Here is a 19,313-nt window from a genome sequence, read left to right on the forward strand (position 1 = left end):
ACGGAGAGGTGGAAAGGTTGGAGAAGCTTCGGTAACCACCACTCCTAAGAGACGAGATCATAATGCCGGTCTTCTTCAACCATTGATAAACATGAGTAGTACTCTTGGGTGATTCTAATGGCAAGGTTTTCGAATAAAGATTGTACCCCCATAGCATCATTGATTGATCATGTCCCAAATGCAGTCTTCGGACAAATGGTTCCATGTATCGACACAAATGTATGTTACGGGAGAGCAATAAAATATTTAGAACGAACCTGGACTTTGCAAATTAAGTTTTGGGTCACAGGGCCTCGATGAGAAGATAAGTGGGCCGAAGCCCATTAGGCAAAAAGGAGGGTCCAATCGAGGAGCACCAAGGGACGTTAGGGTTCCGCCGCCGCCGCCGCTCATTCTCGATGTCATCACCGGAGCAAAACCCGGTCTGAACCAATCTGACGGTAGGACTCCCGAGAGCTTACAACCGAATCTTGAGGGATCAGGCTGGAACCGACAGGGAGGTGTGGAGATCAATATCGACGGCGAGATCCAGAAAGGGAGGTCTTCAAGAGGAGACAAAAGAGGCCCAACATCTTTAGATCTGGGGGAATCGGAGAGACTCGCCTTAGACTCGATAGTTGAAACGCCGCTGGACAAAGGGGAATTCTCTGGGTTTAGGCGCGACGGAGATAGGGCTATCAGCGGTTGAGGTGAAAGGAGATTCGTCGGGGAAAGCCTCTCAAAATTACCAGAGAAGTTTAGGCCACCGTCGATATGAGGTTTACCAGGGAGAAATTGAACAGATTGAGAAAGTGGCCAAGTCGACAATAAAAGAAAGATCTTTGAGAAACACGAGATGAAAGAGATGCAATAATTCCGACACCGGCAAGCAGAAGCTTTGCCGGCGCTGGAGGAGGAGGCTAAACGGAGGTTCTCGATAGTCGAGACAGAGAGTGTTGATGTATTCTTAACTGAGTTTTACAACAAGATGAAAAGAAAAAGAAAATGACATTTATGAAAGGCAAAAATGAAGATGAAGATGTTGATGTAGTCGCTGCACTAGTTCAGAGTACTATAAGAAGTAGTTCAACGAAGAAGATAACGTGGAGCTGAAATAGGAAAATCAGCTAAGGCGGTTAATATTCAAACCATGAAGGTTATGAAGACTAGGAGCTTTGAGAAGAGTCTAGAAGCATGAAGAGTTTCCTTTTTTGTAGAAAAGGAAATATGAAGAAGACTTTCCTATTCCATAAGAGAAAAGAAAATTTGCAAAGAGATTTGGCAATTCCTATTAGGATTAGAATAGGAATTTAGGCTTGTATGGCCACGACCTATTGTGTATGAATAGGGGGCTAAGCCTTTGTAGAAGATAGCACAAAAAAGAGCAAGAGAATTCTTAGACATTAAGGCTATGTGGTTTCTTGTAAGAAAGCATAACGCTTAAGGGGACTAAGGGGTTTGTCTTGAGAGGTTCTTGGATTTTGTATAGATCCATGAACATGAGAGATTAGATAATTGATTGAGTGAAACTTGTAAGTTTACTAAACAGATTATCTAATAAATAAATTTTATTTTGAAGAATCCCTGTCTTAGTTTGTGTCTCAGTTTCCATACATATCAATAGCTCTTGCGTTTACAGAGAGCTTTTTGAACTATATCCCAAGGTTTACATTCTAACCGGAGATCTTAGCTCTTACAAATTAAAATTCTTGGAGTAGTTAAATTTGGGTTTTAGTTCAACGTTAGTAGCATAATGGAACAATCAATTTTTTAAAAATAAGATAAATATATAACAACTTAGACTTACGAGAAACAAGTTTAATACATCAACTGTTTTTTTAGAAAGAAATGTAAAACATATATTTTCAGTTACATGGTTCATGAAGAATTGTTGTATTTTAGTTATTAGTGACGTACATTTATTTTCTTGATATATTTGATATTTTAGAATAATTAAAAGGTTGATTTCAATATAAATATTTCTTATATTAATTATAGACTTATCTACATTGTTGATTTAGTTTTAAATTTTAGTTAACTCATCTAGTTTTGCTGAATATGTTTTGTTTCAAAATTAATATTTCAGAGTTATATAAAAGAATCAAGATGCTAACAAAGATTATTCAAAAGTATAAAAATAATTTGTTTTTTAATTAAAAGCAAAAAGAAAACGGTAAAAAAAAAAAACATGTTCATCACCAACGACAACAACTCAATGACACAGTATCTTTATGTTTTATAGTCACGGGCAACCAACCCCAATTGCTACTGAAATCAAAAGAATATAAAAATTGATCACTAATTCAAAATTTGCCTAAGGATATATACATATAATCACCTATCAACATAAATGAAATAAAACTTTCCTAAGATCTCTATTCTAAGTTTGTAGGCACGGCAAGAGATGATTTATGGAGTAAAGCTAGAGCACCTTAGGCTCGGCTCAAAGTTTAGGAAGACCTAGTGCTATTTTATAAAATACACCCAAATATATCTATATTATTTTATATAAAAAATATTAACATGTAAAAAAAAATTTTGGACCTTTGGACCCTGTGTTGTTGCACCTCCAGCACATGTGCTAAGCCGAGCATAACGATTAGTGACAAAAGAGTTCAATTTTTATATAATTAGTCAGTACTATTGTCCAATTAAATTCTTTTGGGCTAACAAGATAATGAAAATTCAAGATTGTGATGTATCGGTTTCATTGTTAAAGCGTTTCCAAAACTCATAGATTTTTTTGGTTTTATATAAGAGAAATACCTTAAAATAGTACTAAAATAAGTTTTATGGACAATTATAGCACACATTCCAAAATTTTCCAAAAATAGCATTATTTAACACATAAAAATATTTAAAATTAATTTTTAGAATTTTTTTTTTAGGTTTGGGTTCTCAATTTCACATTTAGGATATAGTTTTGAGGGGTAAAGTTTAATATTTTAAATTTAGGATTTAATTTTGAATAATTAATTAGTGCTATTTTGGAATTTTAAAGATGTTATGCTAAGTTTGGAAAAAAAAATTATTTTGGTGCTATTTTTGAAATTCTCTCTTTATATAACGACTAAAGAAAATTTTTTATCATTTAGAACACAATTAGAATTTATCTGCGTAAAATTTTGAGAATAAAAACTGAATTTTGGTTATTGTTCGATCTGATTTATATTTTGGAATATTTCTAACTGTTAATTTGCTTAATCGTCCGAATCTGTGTAGAATAACATAAAATATAACTATCTTTTTGAGTTGCACTTCGAATTTAATGACTTTAATAAACATAATACACACTGGAAAGAGGGGAAGCATATTACACGTCAGCTTTGAAATTGACCACATCCGGTCGTGTAAGACTTTTTGACTAGTAGAATTGTCAAAACTTCTACAAAACATGTGTACGTGCAAACAAACCCGCACGTGTATTCCCACACTGCAATTGAGTTCTTCAACAAAGATGATAAGCTTTTGTTTTGGTTTGGCAACAAATTAAGAACACATTAACACAATTTTAAAGTTTTGTTCGTACGTTATAATATTATAGATATAATAAAAAAGTAAAACTATCGTTTTAGGTTCTTAATTTCTCATATTTACAAACTGTATTAACAAATTGTAAACCATTTTCATTAACATCAGTACTATTCGTTTTTTTTTTTTTTTTTTTTTTTTTTTTTTTTTTTTTGACATAATCTTTTGGCATTCGGTTTGAAACTAATACTTCGTTAAAAGTGAAGCAAATGTAATAAAAGCACGTGTTCAATCATAAGTTGAAAGAGACAAGATACATGCATGCACATACCCGTCTTATACAATTTTTGAATAGAAAGCTAAGAGTTGATTTCTTTTTTTACCGAAATAATTTAATACTAGCTTCGTTGAAATAATGAAAATTCCAACTCAATTGTAATATAGACTATATAGTCCTGAGAAAGACTAATTATTTATGTCCAATTTGCTAAGGTACTTTTTATTAATTAAGGGAGTTTAATGAGTTGAATAGAATTCGAACGATTTAAGTATGAACATTAAAGGGAGACCAAGCTTTTCGTTCTTATTTATACACTAATCAAGGAACTCGATCACACATGTTAGCATACAATTAACAAAGATACTAATATTGACTATATATTAATAATAATTATTAACAATGCGGACCTAGAAAATATTTTTACCTATCTCATAGGGAGGATTGAACTCTGGTTTAGGGGTGTCAAAGTCTATTATTTACCATATTTCTATACAAAAAAATCTTAATTTCAATATAAATGGGGTCAATTGAACCTCCTTTCCCTTTGATAGGTCCGCCAGTCTCAATATGTGAAAGTTGTTCTTTTTATCTTTCACAACTCTTTTTCGCCGACTAATCAAACTAAAACTATATAAACACAAATAATGTCTAAAACATTAGTTTTTTGAAGGTAATTTAATATTTATATTCACAAAAATATAAACATAATTACTAATCATTTTTTTTTTGTCAAAGAATCTGTTTTTACACAATTAAAAGAAGCACAAAATAATTAAAATGAGATTAGTATTTCGATGGAAAAAAATTGAAACTTTTTCAAAAAAGATTCAAAATTGTTCATATATTGGAATCAATAAAAACAAAAAATAAATTTTATTTGTTTATCATTGACAGCAAGCGAACAAAGTTTTGATCTTGCAGAATCATAGGGACTGAGGTTTTAGAAAACATTATGAATTTTTTTTTGGTGATATGACTCTTTCCATAGTTAAGGTGTATGATATAGATATGATCTTTCTCAAAAGGAAGAAAATGGTGGTGATAATCTTTCCACAAGAAAGACAGATGAAAAGTTGTGTGGGTTCAATCATGAAAACAATGAATCATTTACAGTAATCGCTTCAGTATAGACAAAATTTGATTCTTCTAAAATGATAGAATAATATTTTTTTTTTGTGTGAATATAATGTTAATTTAATTCAAGAAAAATATCGTTTTGTTACATTTGATGCAATAATTCAGAAAAGCGATTGAAATTAAACAGCATAATGATATTGAGAAGCTCTTGAAGCAAACCAAACCGGGAAGCCTGTGTCATATCTTCGATCACCCTCTCGTTGTATGATTAGAAGCTTATTCCGAACTTGTTTGTCGAGCCAAGCGATCAGAATAATTGCAGAAGTTGGTGGCTGACCATGTTTCCTCGCATTTCTTTCCCTCGAGAGTGAGTGAACAGACAGTTGGAAACATTACCGAAGCAAAAATGTATGAACAAGAATGGGCAGGGGCTTTGTGACATGAAGAACGACCACTTGCCAGGTTGTGGAGAACTGGCAATGCAGCAGAGGCTGAGCGAGAGCAGTCCAGACCTCAGAGGAGTAGCTACACCCGAAGAACAGATGGTCTCGCGTCTCAAGGGGCAGGTTGCACAAAACGCAGGTTGGTGTAGAGACTATGTTCCAACGCATAATTAGGTTTGCAGTGGGGAGTTTGTTTTGCAGTGCCAACCAAGTGCAGAAGGAGTATTTAGGTGTAGCATGAGGGAACCATACTCCTGAAAACCAAGCGACCTTATTTGAGATAGACCGGATATGGTTCCAAGTATCTTTGGTAGAGAAAGAGTCTGTGTAAATGTTCCCCTTCCCTCTCCAAAGAACAAGATCCGGTTTAGATATATCTCAACGTTGCCACTGTTGCTCCAAAGCCGTCTCTATGGAAATCAGGCTCTCCACTCTGTGTCTACATCTTCGCCGAGTAGTCCATGCTTCAACCAAAGACGATTTCCAACCAATCCCCAGATCAATTACCCCTCTTGGAACAGTTATATCCATTAGGCAACCTAGAGGAGACCAAATATCGTACCAGAAAGATGTTGTAAAACCATTCCCCACTTCACTCCGGCAAAACGTCCTTGCTAGTGCTCTGTACTTTAATAGTTTGTGCCAGATCCACGACCCTGTACTGGTGGATTCACGGATAGACCAGAATGACGCCCCCTTGAGCAAGTTAGTAGATATCCATTTCACCCATAGAGATGGACTACGCGAAACAATCCTCCAGATCAGCTTCAACAACATACATTGTTAGCGTCCTTTAGAGATCGTAAACCCAAAACTCCCCCCTCCTTCGGCTGACAAACATCCTCCCAAGCCACTCGCGCTTTTCGTGGATTCAAATCCGGTCCGGACCACAGAAAAGCAGAACAAAGCTTGTCAATTTGTCTAATATAATCTCACGGCAGTCTCAAAGCAGCTAACCAGAAGTTGGAGATACTCCATAAGACGAAAATTATTAAGTTCAAACGACCAGCATAGGAAAGCAGTCGCGATGTCCAAGAGCCAAATACCTAACTGTGGCTGATAATCCGTTGTAGTAAACCGTCTTGTAAGAAGAGGGAGACCCAAATACCTAACTGGTAGCGTCCCAACAGCAAAGGGGAACCGAGTGCTTATTTCTTGTTGAACATCTTCCGTGACTCCAGCTAAGAACAAAGAAGATTACTCAAGACTTATCTTCAGACCCGACACTCTAGAAAAATCCTCCAAAATATGTATAATACCATCAATAGACCGAACCTTTCCATCAGTAAGAACCATCAAATCATCAGCAAAACTAAGATGAGTAAGACCAATACTTTTGCAACGAGGGTGATATCCAAATTGTTGCATTGTCACGGCCTTGTCTAGCATTTTTGAAAGGACATTCATGCTTATGACAAACAAATAAGGTGACAGAGAACAACCTTGTTGTAATCCTCACTTTGGAAATAGCCAGCCAATTCTCCATTTACCTGGACCAAAAAAGAAGCCGTGGTAGCACACAAAGAGATCCAATGAATAAACCCTGGAGGAAAATTCATTGCTTGAAGAGTGTTTAACAGAAAATTCCACTGCACCGAATCAAAAGCCTTTGAGATATCAATTTTTATCGCACACCTAGCAGACACCTTATCATTATGGTAATCTTTCACTAACTCTGTTGCCAACAGGAGATTTTCAATCAATAGTTTGTCCTTCACAAAAGCTGATTGATTGCCAGAGATGAATTTGGGCAGAACTTGTTTGAGGCGGTTTGCTAGAATTTTTGATATCACTTTATAAATGACGTTGCAACATGAGATAGGCCTGTAATCCTTCATCTCACGCGGCTCTGAGTTCTTGGGAATAAGAGCAAGTATCGTTGCATTCAGACCCTTCAGAAGGAAACCTGTTGCAAAAAAAGATTGAACCGAGGTGGTGAAATCATGTCCTATGATATCCCATGTAGACATATAAAACTCGGAAGTGTATCCGTCCGGGCCTGGTGACTTATCTTTTGGCATGGCGAATAAGACATTTTTAATCTCTTCTGCAGTAACCGATTTCATCAGCACTGTTATGTCCTCAGGCGAACAACGGAAAGGCAATAACTCTTGAAGACGCTCATTCGTGATTCCCTCATAATCCTCTGGTTCATAGTGAGAAAAGTTTTAAAATGCCTAACAGCTTCAGACTTGATATCATCAGTCTCCGAGACAACACTACCATCAGGGCAGTGAATCTCACACATTGTATTGAGTGCCTCCCTTGTAGTCGCAGCTCTATGAAACGCCTAATTAAATCTGCAAATTACACATTAACATACATTATTCAACAACGAAATTAAAGTTTCGTGGTTTGACTTAGAGAGGCTTAAAGGTGGTCTAAAAACATCTCCAATTCACTTCTATTTTTACCTCAAAACTCTTTCATAAAGTAATTTTTGCTCTAATCCATTTCTATAGAGATTGCTATTTTTTCTCTATTTATAGGGAAATTTTATTTTTTCCTTTATAAATAGAGGTGAACTATTTTATTTGCAAAGTAGTTCTTTTAATCTTTAACTTCTTTTATTTATGTCCAAAATAAATAAAATAAGTATTTTTAAAAACTAATAATATAAATTTTAGAAGTTTAGTATAAATATTTATTCTAAAATATTGAGACTACCATTTGCAAAAGGTAATTAATATAAAATCTTATAAATATCTAATAAAAATCTAGTATATATTATAATTTTTGTATGATGTGATGCTCTTTATAGTAACAAATATTTAATTTAAATTAAATATAATTTTATGAAAATGTTACAAAATTTAGAGTAAATGGGTTAGTTTGCAATTTTTATAAATAAAAGGTGTTGTAAAATGAAAATAGTATCTATTTGGAATATTCTATTATAGAGGAAAAAATATAGAAATCTATTGGAACAAAATTCATCTCTATTAAAGAGATACTGAAAAAAAACTATTGGAAATGATCTAATAAACAAGGAATGTGAAAAAATTATGAATTTAATTATGTAAAAAATAGTGATAATTAATAAAACCAATAACATTGAAATTCTAAAGCACTATTGTATTTTTTTGTTTTTATGTAGAAAAACACAACTTTTATTTATAAAAGTTCACAATATTTACATAAAATTTTCCAACTGACTTATTTTATTTACAGAAGCAAACCATTCAATTTTTCTTGTGAATTGTGATGATAATAAGACTTTAGCTTCTTAAACAGTGAGCCTAAACGCATTATTTTAAATTAAATACGTAAGCCTGGTTTTAAACACATAAATCACAACTCTGATGTTACGGTTTCATAAATCACAATTCTGATGTTACGGTTTCATATTGTTCGAAAAAGGATAAACCAATGAGTTAATTATATGAATTATGACACTGAATTTACAAAGAATATTGAACATCATGATGACTACCAAATAAAAACAATTAAGGATTCCGCCTTTTCGCTAGATTTGAATCAACTTGAAAAAAACTATATATATTTTTTTGTAAACTAAACACGAATATTCTACAATTATCTAGACCTATATATGTAATTATATGAGAGTACATGCTAAAACAAAGAAAATTGCAAGAACGTACGTACGTGGACACATAGAGTTGAACTAGAGTACTAGATATGTAAAGTATATATATTTCCAGATATGTTTTGAGTGAAAACGTACGCATGTTGTTAGAAGATTAATCTAAACCTCCGACATCTAAGATAAATATTTGAGCAATATATTTCATACATACCATACGGTCCATACCGATATGCTTTGGAAATTAGCTTCACCTTCACGTATCATAATTTAGAAAAGACATCTTTGATAAAAATTAACCAGAAATTTCTTTAAAAAAAAGAAAAAACTAGAAAATAATCCATATAATGAAGTAAGCACATTCGTATGAAGACGTAAAAAGGATATAGCACGTTCAAAAGCAGCAAAGCCAAAAGTGGTCACATGGTTTGTCGTTGTCGAATATTTTCTGTTTGGGTTGTATAATTGAGATTAGAACTCTAATATTACGTTTCCTCTAATTACGGCATTACGCAGCCCTTATCTTTTGAGATTAGAACTTCAAATAATATTACAATCCTTTAATTATGCGTGTATTTTTGTGCGGCGTGCTCGCGTTTCGTTTATTCACTTTCAAAATGAAAGCTATAATTTCATAAACACAAAACACACTAGTAAGAGGTGAACGTATTGGTTTACTGTATAACAGCTAGAAGCCTAGAAATTAATGAACATTATATTTATAACAGCTAGAAGCCTAGAAATTAATGAATATTATATTTATAGTGTTCATTATGGAAACAAAAACAGCTCTGTGGTCTGAGATTTAGAAAGCAAAGATAGTTGTAATGGATATTTTGTCCCGATATATATTATTGTACATATTGAATTAACAAATTAATACAACAACAACAACAACAAAAAATTTCAGGGCAGCAATAGGAGAATTCCATGGGTCTTTTGTCTACCGGATGATGACGACCATACAAAAACATCATCGACAATGAGAATCTAGTCTTCTTTATACTACAATATCTTTGTTTATCCTAAAACTAAAATAACATCCGATGTACGTGTAAGAAAGTGAAAACCAGTCTCTTTTTTTTTTTTTTTTTTTTTTTCCTTTTTTTCCATTACTTATTGCAACTTTCATTATCATAATGTAAAGTTCAAAAAAAAAAACGTGTGTTTATCCAAACATTGAGTTGAGACGGCGGACGATAACTTCTGAAATTTGAAAATGCAGCATATGTGAACAAATAAATTCTCACAAGTAGTCGTAAATAAAATCAAATATTAACACGAATAGGTATTTCATAATAAATTAATTACTAATGTTTTTGATAAACAAACAGGCATCGATAAAGTATTAGTTTTGTTTTTCTTACCTCAGCTGCCATCGGTGAACCACAAGATAAAACCATCGTTGACTGAGGGTTTCTAACCTAATCAAACGGTATCAAACCATTACAACACGCGAGTATAGATACACCTTTCCGCATATGATTATTTTTTATAGATTTAAACTAATTAAAAAAAGTCTGAGGATGTTGCCTTGAAAGAGTCTCTCATTGACTTGACTCTTTCCTATATAAACACCTTTCCCACTCTCTCTTCTCCACTGTCAATTCAAATCATCATCTTCTTCTCTCCCATATTTACTTGATCATGGCTACGCCAAACGAAGCTTCGGCTCTTTTCCTCATTAAAAAGTATCTCCTTGACGAACTATCTCCTCTCCCTAACACCAACCAATGGATGAACGAACCGGATTTTTCAATCTTCGGTTCATCTGATCAAACCGGGTTCGAGTTTTCTCAATTCGAAACCAAACCGGAAATAATCGATCTCGTCACGCCCAAACCGGACATTTCTGGTTTCGACGTGAAATCCGAAGCTCCACTTGAACCGTACGATTCATTCACGTTCCAATCGAATCAACATCGAGTTGTTTCTCAATCTAATCGGAAACCGCCGTTGAAGATCGCGCCGCCGAACCGAACCAAGTGGATTCAATTCGCAACCGGGAATCCTAAACCGGAGAAAAACGTACCGGCGGTAGCAGCAGTAGCAGAGGAGAAGTGGCATTACAGAGGAGTGAGGATGAGGCCGTGGGGGAAATTCGCGGCGGAGATCCGTGACCCTAACCGTCGTGGAACTAGGGTTTGGCTCGGGACGTTCGAGACGGCGATCGAAGCGGCTAGAGCTTACGACAAAGCAGCGTTTAGACTCCGAGGATCAAAGGCGATCGTCAATTTCCCGCTCGAAGTTGGCATGTGGAATCCATGCGCTGAAGATGGTCATGAGAACAAACGGAAGAGAGACGACGACGAGGAGGAAGTGACGGTGGTTGAGAAGGTGCAAAAGACGGAGGAGAGTCACGCCGTTAGCTGTGGCGGAGAGAACGTCGAGTCAGATTTGACAGCGATAGATGACTGGGATTTGACGGAGTTTCTGAGCATGCCGCTTTTATCGCCGTTATCTCCACACCCACCGTTTGGTTTTCCACAATTGACTGTTGTTTGAATTTTTTTTTTCTTATTTTTTTTGTCTGTTGGGTCAGCTTTGATTTATGCTGACGTGGAACTGTGTCCTGAGGAGATATATTCATTTATTTGTTTCATAATATTACACAACCTTCAATATCCCATCTATTGTCCTTAACAATTTTAACTTATAAAATCTAAATTTATTAATTCTAAATAATAATTTACTTAAGTTATTTACTAAAAGTATGATAATTTACTTAAGTTATTTTACATTTACTAAAATATTAAATTATAAAATTATGATTAAACTATCATACTTTTTAGTAATAACCAATTTCATAACTAGATGGTTATCTATGTGTTATTTGTTTCTTTTCATATTATACTCCAATGTAATTTTTTTTTTATTGTGTACAAACATTCTATTTGTTTATTTACTTTTAGTTTCTAGTCTGAGGTTTTGTAATATGACATATTTGTACAAAGTACAAACAGTCTATTTGTTAATATAAGGAGAAACAAAAGAAAGATTTGACAACAAGTCCCTTTAATTTGATTCTAGACCTTGTAACATTTTCAATTTAAGAAAATCATTTTCAACAAGTCTCTTTAGTAATATTCAGTGATTGAAAAAAATATAAATAAATAATATAAAAGAAACACTTAAAATCGAGTTTAATGCAATATAACTAAAATTTATTAGTTAATTATGATAAGCCAAATTTGACCCATAGAAAAATGATAGTACTATATATCGAATAACTTAATTCAACTGGTATTTTAGTTCAATACCAAAGTTTTAACGAGAGAAAGCAAATCTTGAAAAAAGAAAAAAAAAAAAAAACAACAAAAAGGCTCCGTCCGCGGCTTTTTACTTTTTGCGATCGATCATTTTTTCTTCTTTCCCTTTTCCAGTCTGACCTCCCAAATCCCTTCTTCTCTCTGGAATTCGCGACTCTCACGTAAGCTCTCTTATCGTTTTCATCGTCTATCTCTCTCTCTTTATAAATATATCAGATGAAAACACACGCAGCCCCAATTTCAATTTCAATTCGTGTAATTTCCCGATTCGGATTTCCTTTTGTGTGGAATCGAAATCCTTGGATCTGTTATCGTTAGCCTTAGCAACCAAATAAGTAGTTTACATGTGGATTGTTTTATGTTCGAATTGCTTGGGATTCTAAATTTTATTATTTTTGAATCCTAGGTTGTGTGGTGACTTTTTGTTTTTTTTTGTTTCTTTCTCTTCTGGTGTTATATTGAAGAATATGTGACCATCATCAGTTTTTAGTGTTGCAGATGATTTAGGAAGAAAAAGTGATGATTGGATCGTGACTTTTTTTTGGCATTTTTTGTTTGTTAAAAAAAAATATATATATATATATATATGTGGGTGCCTACTTTGAGCGCAAGCTCATGTTCAAGTGAGGAGAGGGAAGAGAGCAGTGGTCTTACCCCTGTTTATCTCAATGTCTATGATCTTACTCCTGTCAACAATTACCTTTATTGGTTTGGTATCGGCATTTTCCATTCTGGAATTGAAGGTATGCTTTATCCTCTCTTCACTTTGTTTATTTAGTATATGCTTTTGAAGACAAAATAGCTGTCTTAATGTTCTAGACAAGTTATGCTTTTATGATTCGGCGTTCATGCTAGGCACTTATTAGAAAGGGATTGTTTGTAATAAGACCAAGAAATGTGTTGAGCTACTTAGGGTTGTTTGATGGAAACCTTTTTTGATCCTTTATAACTCAGATTTTTTACATGTTATGTTGTTGTATATGATTTATTATTGCTCTTTTGTTTTTTTCACACAGTTGTTTTAACTTCATTGTAGCTCATGATTTGGAGTACTGCTATGGAGCTCACGAGTATCCAACGAGCGGGGTATATGAGGTAGAACCTAAGAATTGTCCAGGGTTCATCTTTAGACGGTCTGTTTTACTGGGAACTACCACCATGTCCCGTTCAGATTTCCGCTCTTACATGGAGAAGCTTTCAAGAAAATACCATGGTGACACTTACCATTTGATTGCCAAGAACTGTAACCATTTCACTGAAGAGGTATGCTCGCAGCTTACAGGAAAGCCTATTCCAGGATGGATTAATCGGCTTGCCCGAGTAGGTAAAAAGATTTAGAACCTTTTTCCTGTGTTATGTTACAAACGAATTGTGTCCTGAATAATAGTTACTTGCTTGTGGTTTGTTGAGGTTTCAGGTTCGTTCTGTAATTGTCTTCTGCCAGAAAGCATTCAGCTTACAGCTGTTAGTGCTCCTTCAGAACGCCTTGAATTCTCCGGTAAGCTTCTAATTAAGATAGTGTTGTTATAACCAAAATAATCCAACTTCTTTGTGATCAAACGAAATTATGGATGGCTTCGTATTTTTCCTTGCGTAGATGAGGATGAATCAAACTCTGAGGCATCTTCTGTGTCAGATGAAGAAGGATCAGAGCACCATCTTATAAATGCAGCAGACAGAGAGATTGTGTATCTACAAAACAAACCAGTGCGACTTACCAGAGAGGAGATCCCCTGAGAACCCAACTAGCCACGACTTCCTCCTGAGGCAACCCCAATCCAATCATCAGAACTTGCAGGGTGAACCCACTGTACCCATGGAAACTGAAAAGGGAGTAAGTGATATCTCGTTTTGTCACCTTAAAGCTGCGTTTGTCCTGTCAGGAACTCGATTTGGTATTCTTCTCATCATCATTATAGGAATGTAAAAACGGATTCCCGATTTATGTAAAGGTGAACTTTCCAGATATGTTTTTACGGAGATTCTTTAGCTTTGGCTATCAGTATCATAATTTCTCTTTCTTTACCAAGTTGCTAAAACCAGAGCTTATTAGTACAATATGAAATCCAAAAGAGCTCAAATACGAAACACTAACAAGGGAGTTTTTTTATATGACTACTAGTTTTAACAAAACTAAGAATTTATGGTGATGAATCTAGGTTGGTATGTTTAAAATTAAACACACGTCCCTATATTAACTATCGTATTCATTTTTATTTTTAAAACATTGGTTGTTTGGATTAATAGAGAAATAATCACACTGATTGTTTTAAAATGAAAACAATTTGAGGTGTGTGACAGTAAGAGAATAGTCAAATATTTTGACAAAAAAAGAGAACCAAATCTACCAGCAACTCTTGTTTTAGATAAATATATTGCCAAGTGAATATATTGCCAAGTGATTATGTGGTTTTAGATAAATATATTGCCAAGTCAAATATTATGTGGTTTTAGATAAATATATTGCCAAGTGAAGAAGACACAACTCAGCAACTCTTGTTTTAAAGACACGGAGTCCCATTTAATTTTGGTTTCCATATAAGGGGAGAAAAGAAAACGTTTCGAGAGAGAGAGAGAGACCGAGAGAAAAAGAAAAAGAAAAACTAAAAAAACGGAATATTCCGGCGAAGATTGAGAGAGACTCTCAATTATACATGGAGAAATGTTCCCGACGGTCTGTTCTCCTTCACATGGTGATCGCCGCCGCCGTATTATTCTCTTTTGTTCCGGTTTCAACCTCCATCCCCTTCATACTCTTTCATGGTTATTAACGATTTCTTCTCATCTGTTTTATTCATTCGATAGTTTCATAAAACACAATTAAGTTAAAAGTTAAATATATAATTTTAATTAAAAAAAAACAGGAATTGGAGATAAATGTTCTGGTGGAGTAAGTAACTTCACGCAACTTCTAAGCAACCTCTCTGGCTCTCCTGGTTCTTGCTTGTAAACCCAACTACTAAACACTACTACGTAACTTGTTTGGTTATGTGTTTTTTTTTTATTTATAAAAAATCTTGTAAATCAAATTTGTAGAGAAATAGGAAACGGAGAAAATGACTCATGGTTCATGCCATTGACTAAGCAAACTAGCTTAGCGTGTGAGAAAGTGAAACAGATGAAAGAGTTGAGTCAAGGCTACAACATTGTTGCAGAGTCACAAGGCAACTTAGTTGCTAGAGGACTTATCGAGTTTTGCGACAATGCTCCTCCTGTCATCAACTATGTTTCCTTAGGAGGTCCTCATGCTGGCATTGCTGCAATCCCCAAGTGTGCTGTATAGCTTTTCCATTTTTCTTTTTTTACTATTTCTTTTTATCTTGTTGAGTAAATTAATTAACACAACGGTGGCTTAATTACATGTGTGTTCGTTTTGTTGTCAAAGTCTGGTCCACTATGTGCTATGGCTGAAGCCTTGCTGAAGTCAGCCATTTATAACAACGACTTCATTCAAGTAACACTCTTATATCTCTATATATCTCTCTCTAGGATCAAAACCTTTTAATGATGATTTGATTAATTTATGGCTATGCAGGATCATCTTGCTCCAAGTGGTTTTGTCAAGATTCCTGGTGTAAGTTAATCACTTAAACCAAATCAAATTAATTCATAATCCATTCCATTTTTTCATCACAAGATATGGCTTGGTTTTATTAGCAAATCTCAAAGTATTTGGCACACTCAAAGTATCTACCAAAGCTTAACAATGAGAGACCTGACGAAAGAAACTCCACTTTCAAAGACCGATTCGCCAGCTTACACAACTTGGTTCTTGTCATGGTAATACTAACTGTCTCCTTTCTTCAACTCAGAATTTTTTTTTAAAAATGTTTTCTTTAGCTCAATGTTCTGTTTTTTTTTCTTGTACTGATTTCCTGAACAGTTCCAAAATGATACAACATTAACCCCTAAAGAAACTGCTTGGTTTGGATATTATCAAGATGGAGGATTGGATACTCTTTTGTCAACACAACAGGTGAATTTATCTAACTTCTATAGGTTTCGTTGATCTTTTGTTTTCTAAAAATCTAAACATGTATACATTCTTCGTCAGACAAAGTTATACAAAGAAGATTGGATTGGTCTGAAAGCATTGGATATTGCCGGAAAAGTGAAGTTTGAAAGTGTATTAGGGGACCACCTTGATATATCGGATGAGGAGGTTGTGGAATATGTTGTGCCTTACTTGATGCAAGACGAAGAATGTGAATGTCTTTCACATAACCTAACATGTGACTATTGTGAGAGCTACTGAAAAAATTTAGGGGGGCCTTATTCAATTTAATAGTTTTCTAAAATCCTAGTCTAATTTCTTGGTTTTGATAAACTTTTTTTTTTGGGTTAAATGATTTAACTTAAATCAGTGGATTTGTTTATTTACAGATTAACAAATGTTATAAATGTAATCAGATGTTGTTCAAGAGTTTTGAATTCTTTTACAAACTTGAAAATATTGTTCATTAATTTTCATAGGTAAATAGCAAAATATAGATTAGAAAAACTTATATTATTACTCAAATGGTTTTTGAGATTCACCAAAATTAGTTCATATCTATTGCAGTTTACTCCAATGTTTAATTGTTAAATGACACCAAAATTTACAATTTAGAAAGTACTTTGGCATATTTTACAAGCATATGTAGATAATCTTTTCGAATTTTATAAATAACTTTTTCAAGTCACTGGTCGACAAAGAAAAAGGAAGAATTTAGATGAGTAGTTCAGTAGATACACAACACCAACCACCAAGTAATAAATTTTTCTTCCATTTATGACTAAAGCACAACAAATTAGCTAAATCTGTACCAAACGTAAACTTATTATTGCCTTCTTGATTCTTGTGGTCAAGATACTCTTTTTGTGTGTAAAGAAAGGTACTCTTCCGCTGAGTAGTGATAGCTCCATGGAGAAGAGTTTCCAACGATCTGTTCTCCTTGTGACCTTGTCTCTCTTCTTCATTCCGGTTTCAATCTCAGTTCCATTCATTCTGTTTCACGGTGATCAACAATTCTTCTTCTTCTTCCTCCTCTTTCCTTTTTTTTTTAATCTGACATATTGATTGAAACAGGAATTAGAGATCAATGCTCCAATGGTGGAGTCAGCAGCTTCACACAGCTCCTTAGCAACCTCTCTAGCTCCCCTGGATCTTGCTTGTAACCAACCCCAACCCTTTCTTCTTCTTGTCTCGTTCTAATCTTGCAAAAGGGCTTATTGCTCTGTTTGTTATGTGTGTCTTCTTGTAGAGAAATAGGAAACGGAAACCAAGATTCCGTGTCTATGCCGCTTACGCAACAAGCGAATATAGCGTGTGAGAAAGTTAAAAAGATGAAAGAGTTGAGTCATGGTTACAACATTGTTGCACAGTCTCAAGGTAACTTAGTCGCTAGAGGCCTAATCGAGTTCTGTGACGATGCTCCACCAGTCTTCAACTATATATCTTTAGGAGGTCCTCACGCTGGCATATCCGACATCCCCAAGTGTACTGTGAGTTCTCTTTCTATTTCTATTTGACTTTGTAATCTTATAACCACAATCCTAATGACAATAACAACAACAATGGTGTTCTCTGTTCTTAAAGTCTCCAATTTGCAAGTTGCTAAAAACAAGGGTCTACACCGACTACATTCAAGTACACTTTCTCTCTTCTTATATAATCAAGATCAGAACCTTTGATGCATTACTAATACCCATCATTAACAACATCTCTAATGACTCTGCAGGATCATATTGCTCCAAGTGGTTATATCAAGATCCCTACCGTAAACTCAAAACCCTTATCTTTCTAATCCTAAAAAAATATCCTAAAAAGATGAATACTTCAATCAAGAGAGCATTGTGTTCTGTTTCTCAGGAAATGTCAAAGTATTTGGAACACTCCAAGTATCTGCCAAAACTCAACAACGAGAGACCTAACAAGAGGAACCCCGTTTTTAAAGACCGCTTCACTAGCTTACACAACTTGGTCCTTGTCATGGTGCCTCTCTTTCTTAAACAACCAAAACCTTGATCAACATTGTTGATTAGCCTCATTAAATTTGTTTTCTTCATTTCCTAAACAGTTCCAGGGTGACACTGTAGTGATTCCTAAAGAAAGTTCTTGGTTCGGATATTACCCGGATGGAGCTTCCACTCCTCTTTTGTCTCCTCAACAGGTGAACCTTAATCATCATCACCATGTAATTTTTTTTTGCCTATTCATCACTCACTAGTTTCTAACTATATATTCTTCTCTAGACAAAGCTCTACACTGAAGACTGGATTGGTCTGAAAGCCTTGGATGCTGCCGGAAAAGTTAAGTTTGTCAGTGTCCCTGGCGAGCACCTCAGAATGGCGCAAGATGAAGTTGTAAAATATGTCGTGCCTTACCTCAAGAACCAGCCTGCAGTTTCTTCTGAATGCAGATATAACCGCAAGGCAATGGAGACGACACTGCATCCATGAATGAGACTTCGTTGCGAGGCTCTCGCCCAATCAATGTCTAACGTGATCAAGAAGTTTAGTGATAAACAAAAACAATAGCTTCTCATCATGTATTGACGCTAGAGGCTACTTATTCTCTCTTTTAACGATACATGGAATTCTAGAAAGCTCAATAAAAGTCGATCATGTTTAGCATGAGAAACGTTCAACGTGATTCTTTTTTCAAGAATCAATCTAGTTCAGAGAGACCTCGCAAAGTCTCTAATTGTATATCCAAATCATTTGTAGCATCACATTGGAAGTTCCCGGATAGGTGTGTTAAACGGTCCGGTCCATATGGGCTGACGGAGATTATTTTTCCTTAGATCCCGACGGGTATCCATTAGGATCGCAGACGAAAAAGTTATAACTTATAACCAGGTCTGCCCCCAATAAGTCTAACGGGTTAGCGGTCTGCCCTCATGCCTAGTTTTATATTTTTGAAATAATTAAAACATATAAGGTTACTCTTAAAACTTAAAGTTTTAAAACAACTTTCATAATTACCCTTTTATAGTTAATTTATCTTATATACATTAAATTCTCACATTGTCACATATTTTATATCTTATATTTTGACATCTATGTCAATATATTTATTTCTGTGTATAATATATTTACTATTATCAAAAAATTGTAGCAGGTATGTTGACCTACTAACCCGTGGTATGTTGACCTACTAACCCGTGGTCATACCCGCTAAAACACGTTACTCATAGTGGTACTATTTAAGACATGCCGGTGGATTTTAGGACCGCTTTAACATCTTTATTCTAAGTTTGGGAGTGTCT

At 34.7% G+C, this 19,313-nt stretch overlaps 3 protein-coding genes and 1 pseudogene across 9 annotated transcripts; all 4 read left to right on the forward strand.

Annotated features, from left to right (window-relative positions):
- The first annotated feature begins 10,075 nt into the window (after positions 1-10,075).
- LOC104723344 (ethylene-responsive transcription factor 6 pseudogene) lies at positions 10,076-11,418 on the forward strand (annotated as a pseudogene). The gene has a single exon (XR_015572107.1). The product of XR_015572107.1 is annotated as an ethylene-responsive transcription factor 6 pseudogene (transcript).
- Positions 11,419-12,034: 616 nt separating this feature from the next.
- On the forward strand, positions 12,035-14,088 carry LOC104723346 (deSI-like protein At4g17486). 6 transcript variants are annotated; one of them, XM_087474593.1, is made up of 5 exons: positions 12,035-12,224; positions 12,554-12,806; positions 13,100-13,387; positions 13,481-13,561; positions 13,661-14,088. In XM_087474593.1, exons 2-5 carry the CDS (start codon positions 12,650-12,652, stop codon positions 13,798-13,800), a joined length of 666 nt encoding a protein of 221 aa, XP_087330719.1. In that variant the 5' UTR covers positions 12,035-12,224; positions 12,554-12,649; the 3' UTR covers positions 13,801-14,088. The 6 variants fall into 6 exon arrangements, 5 of the variants coding, with proteins under 5 accessions (XP_087330719.1, XP_087330718.1, XP_087330721.1 ...); XR_015572108.1 differs by having other exon boundaries at positions 12,045-12,224; positions 13,474-13,561; XM_087474592.1 differs by having other exon boundaries at positions 12,045-12,224; positions 13,100-13,383; positions 13,474-13,561.
- Positions 14,089-14,551: 463 nt separating this feature from the next.
- On the forward strand, positions 14,552-16,514 carry LOC104723347 (uncharacterized). The gene is made up of 8 exons (XM_010441694.3): positions 14,552-14,826; positions 14,928-15,009; positions 15,100-15,340; positions 15,449-15,517; positions 15,599-15,637; positions 15,721-15,843; positions 15,947-16,039; positions 16,118-16,514. The coding sequence occupies exons 1-8, from the start codon at positions 14,718-14,720 to the stop codon at positions 16,316-16,318; spliced, it is 957 nt and encodes a 318-aa protein (XP_010439996.1). The 5' UTR covers positions 14,552-14,717; the 3' UTR covers positions 16,319-16,514.
- Positions 16,515-16,739: 225 nt separating this feature from the next.
- On the forward strand, positions 16,740-18,678 carry LOC104723348 (uncharacterized). The gene is made up of 8 exons (XM_010441695.3): positions 16,740-17,060; positions 17,132-17,216; positions 17,307-17,547; positions 17,642-17,692; positions 17,784-17,822; positions 17,915-18,037; positions 18,123-18,215; positions 18,298-18,678. Exons 1-8 carry the CDS (start codon positions 16,967-16,969, stop codon positions 18,502-18,504), a joined length of 933 nt encoding a protein of 310 aa, XP_010439997.1. The 5' UTR covers positions 16,740-16,966; the 3' UTR covers positions 18,505-18,678.
- The last annotated feature ends 635 nt before the right edge of the window (positions 18,679-19,313 follow it).

Source organism: Camelina sativa, chromosome 11 (assembly GCF_030686135.1).
Source record: "Camelina sativa cultivar CO46 ecotype springtype chromosome 11, ASM3068613v1".
Classification (NCBI taxonomy): Eukaryota; Viridiplantae; Streptophyta; class Magnoliopsida; order Brassicales; family Brassicaceae; genus Camelina; species Camelina sativa.

Bases quoted from the DNA above. Each gene is read 5' to 3' on its own strand.
- LOC104723348 (XM_010441695.3), top strand. From the start codon at position 16,967: ATGGAGAAGAGTTTCCAACGATCTGTTCTCCTTGTGACCTTGTCTCTC. The intron at 17,061-17,131 runs GTGATCAACAAT...TGATTGAAACAG, and splicing joins TCCATTCATTCTGTTTCACG to GAATTAGAGATCAATGCTCC. The intron at 17,548-17,641 runs GTGAGTTCTCTT...CTGTTCTTAAAG, and splicing joins CCGACATCCCCAAGTGTACT to TCTCCAATTTGCAAGTTGCT.
- LOC104723347 (XM_010441694.3), top strand. From the start codon at position 14,718: ATGGAGAAATGTTCCCGACGGTCTGTTCTCCTTCACATGGTGATCGCC. The intron at 15,341-15,448 runs GTATAGCTTTTC...TTGTTGTCAAAG, and splicing joins CTGCAATCCCCAAGTGTGCT to TCTGGTCCACTATGTGCTAT. The intron at 15,518-15,598 runs GTAACACTCTTA...ATGGCTATGCAG, and splicing joins ATAACAACGACTTCATTCAA to GATCATCTTGCTCCAAGTGG.
- LOC104723346 (XM_087474592.1), top strand. From the start codon at position 12,650: ATGTGGGTGCCTACTTTGAGCGCAAGCTCATGTTCAAGTGAGGAGAGG. The intron at 12,807-13,099 runs GTATGCTTTATC...ACTTCATTGTAG, and splicing joins TTTCCATTCTGGAATTGAAG to CTCATGATTTGGAGTACTGC. The intron at 13,384-13,473 runs GTAGGTAAAAAG...TGGTTTGTTGAG, and splicing joins GGATTAATCGGCTTGCCCGA to GTTTCAGGTTCGTTCTGTAA.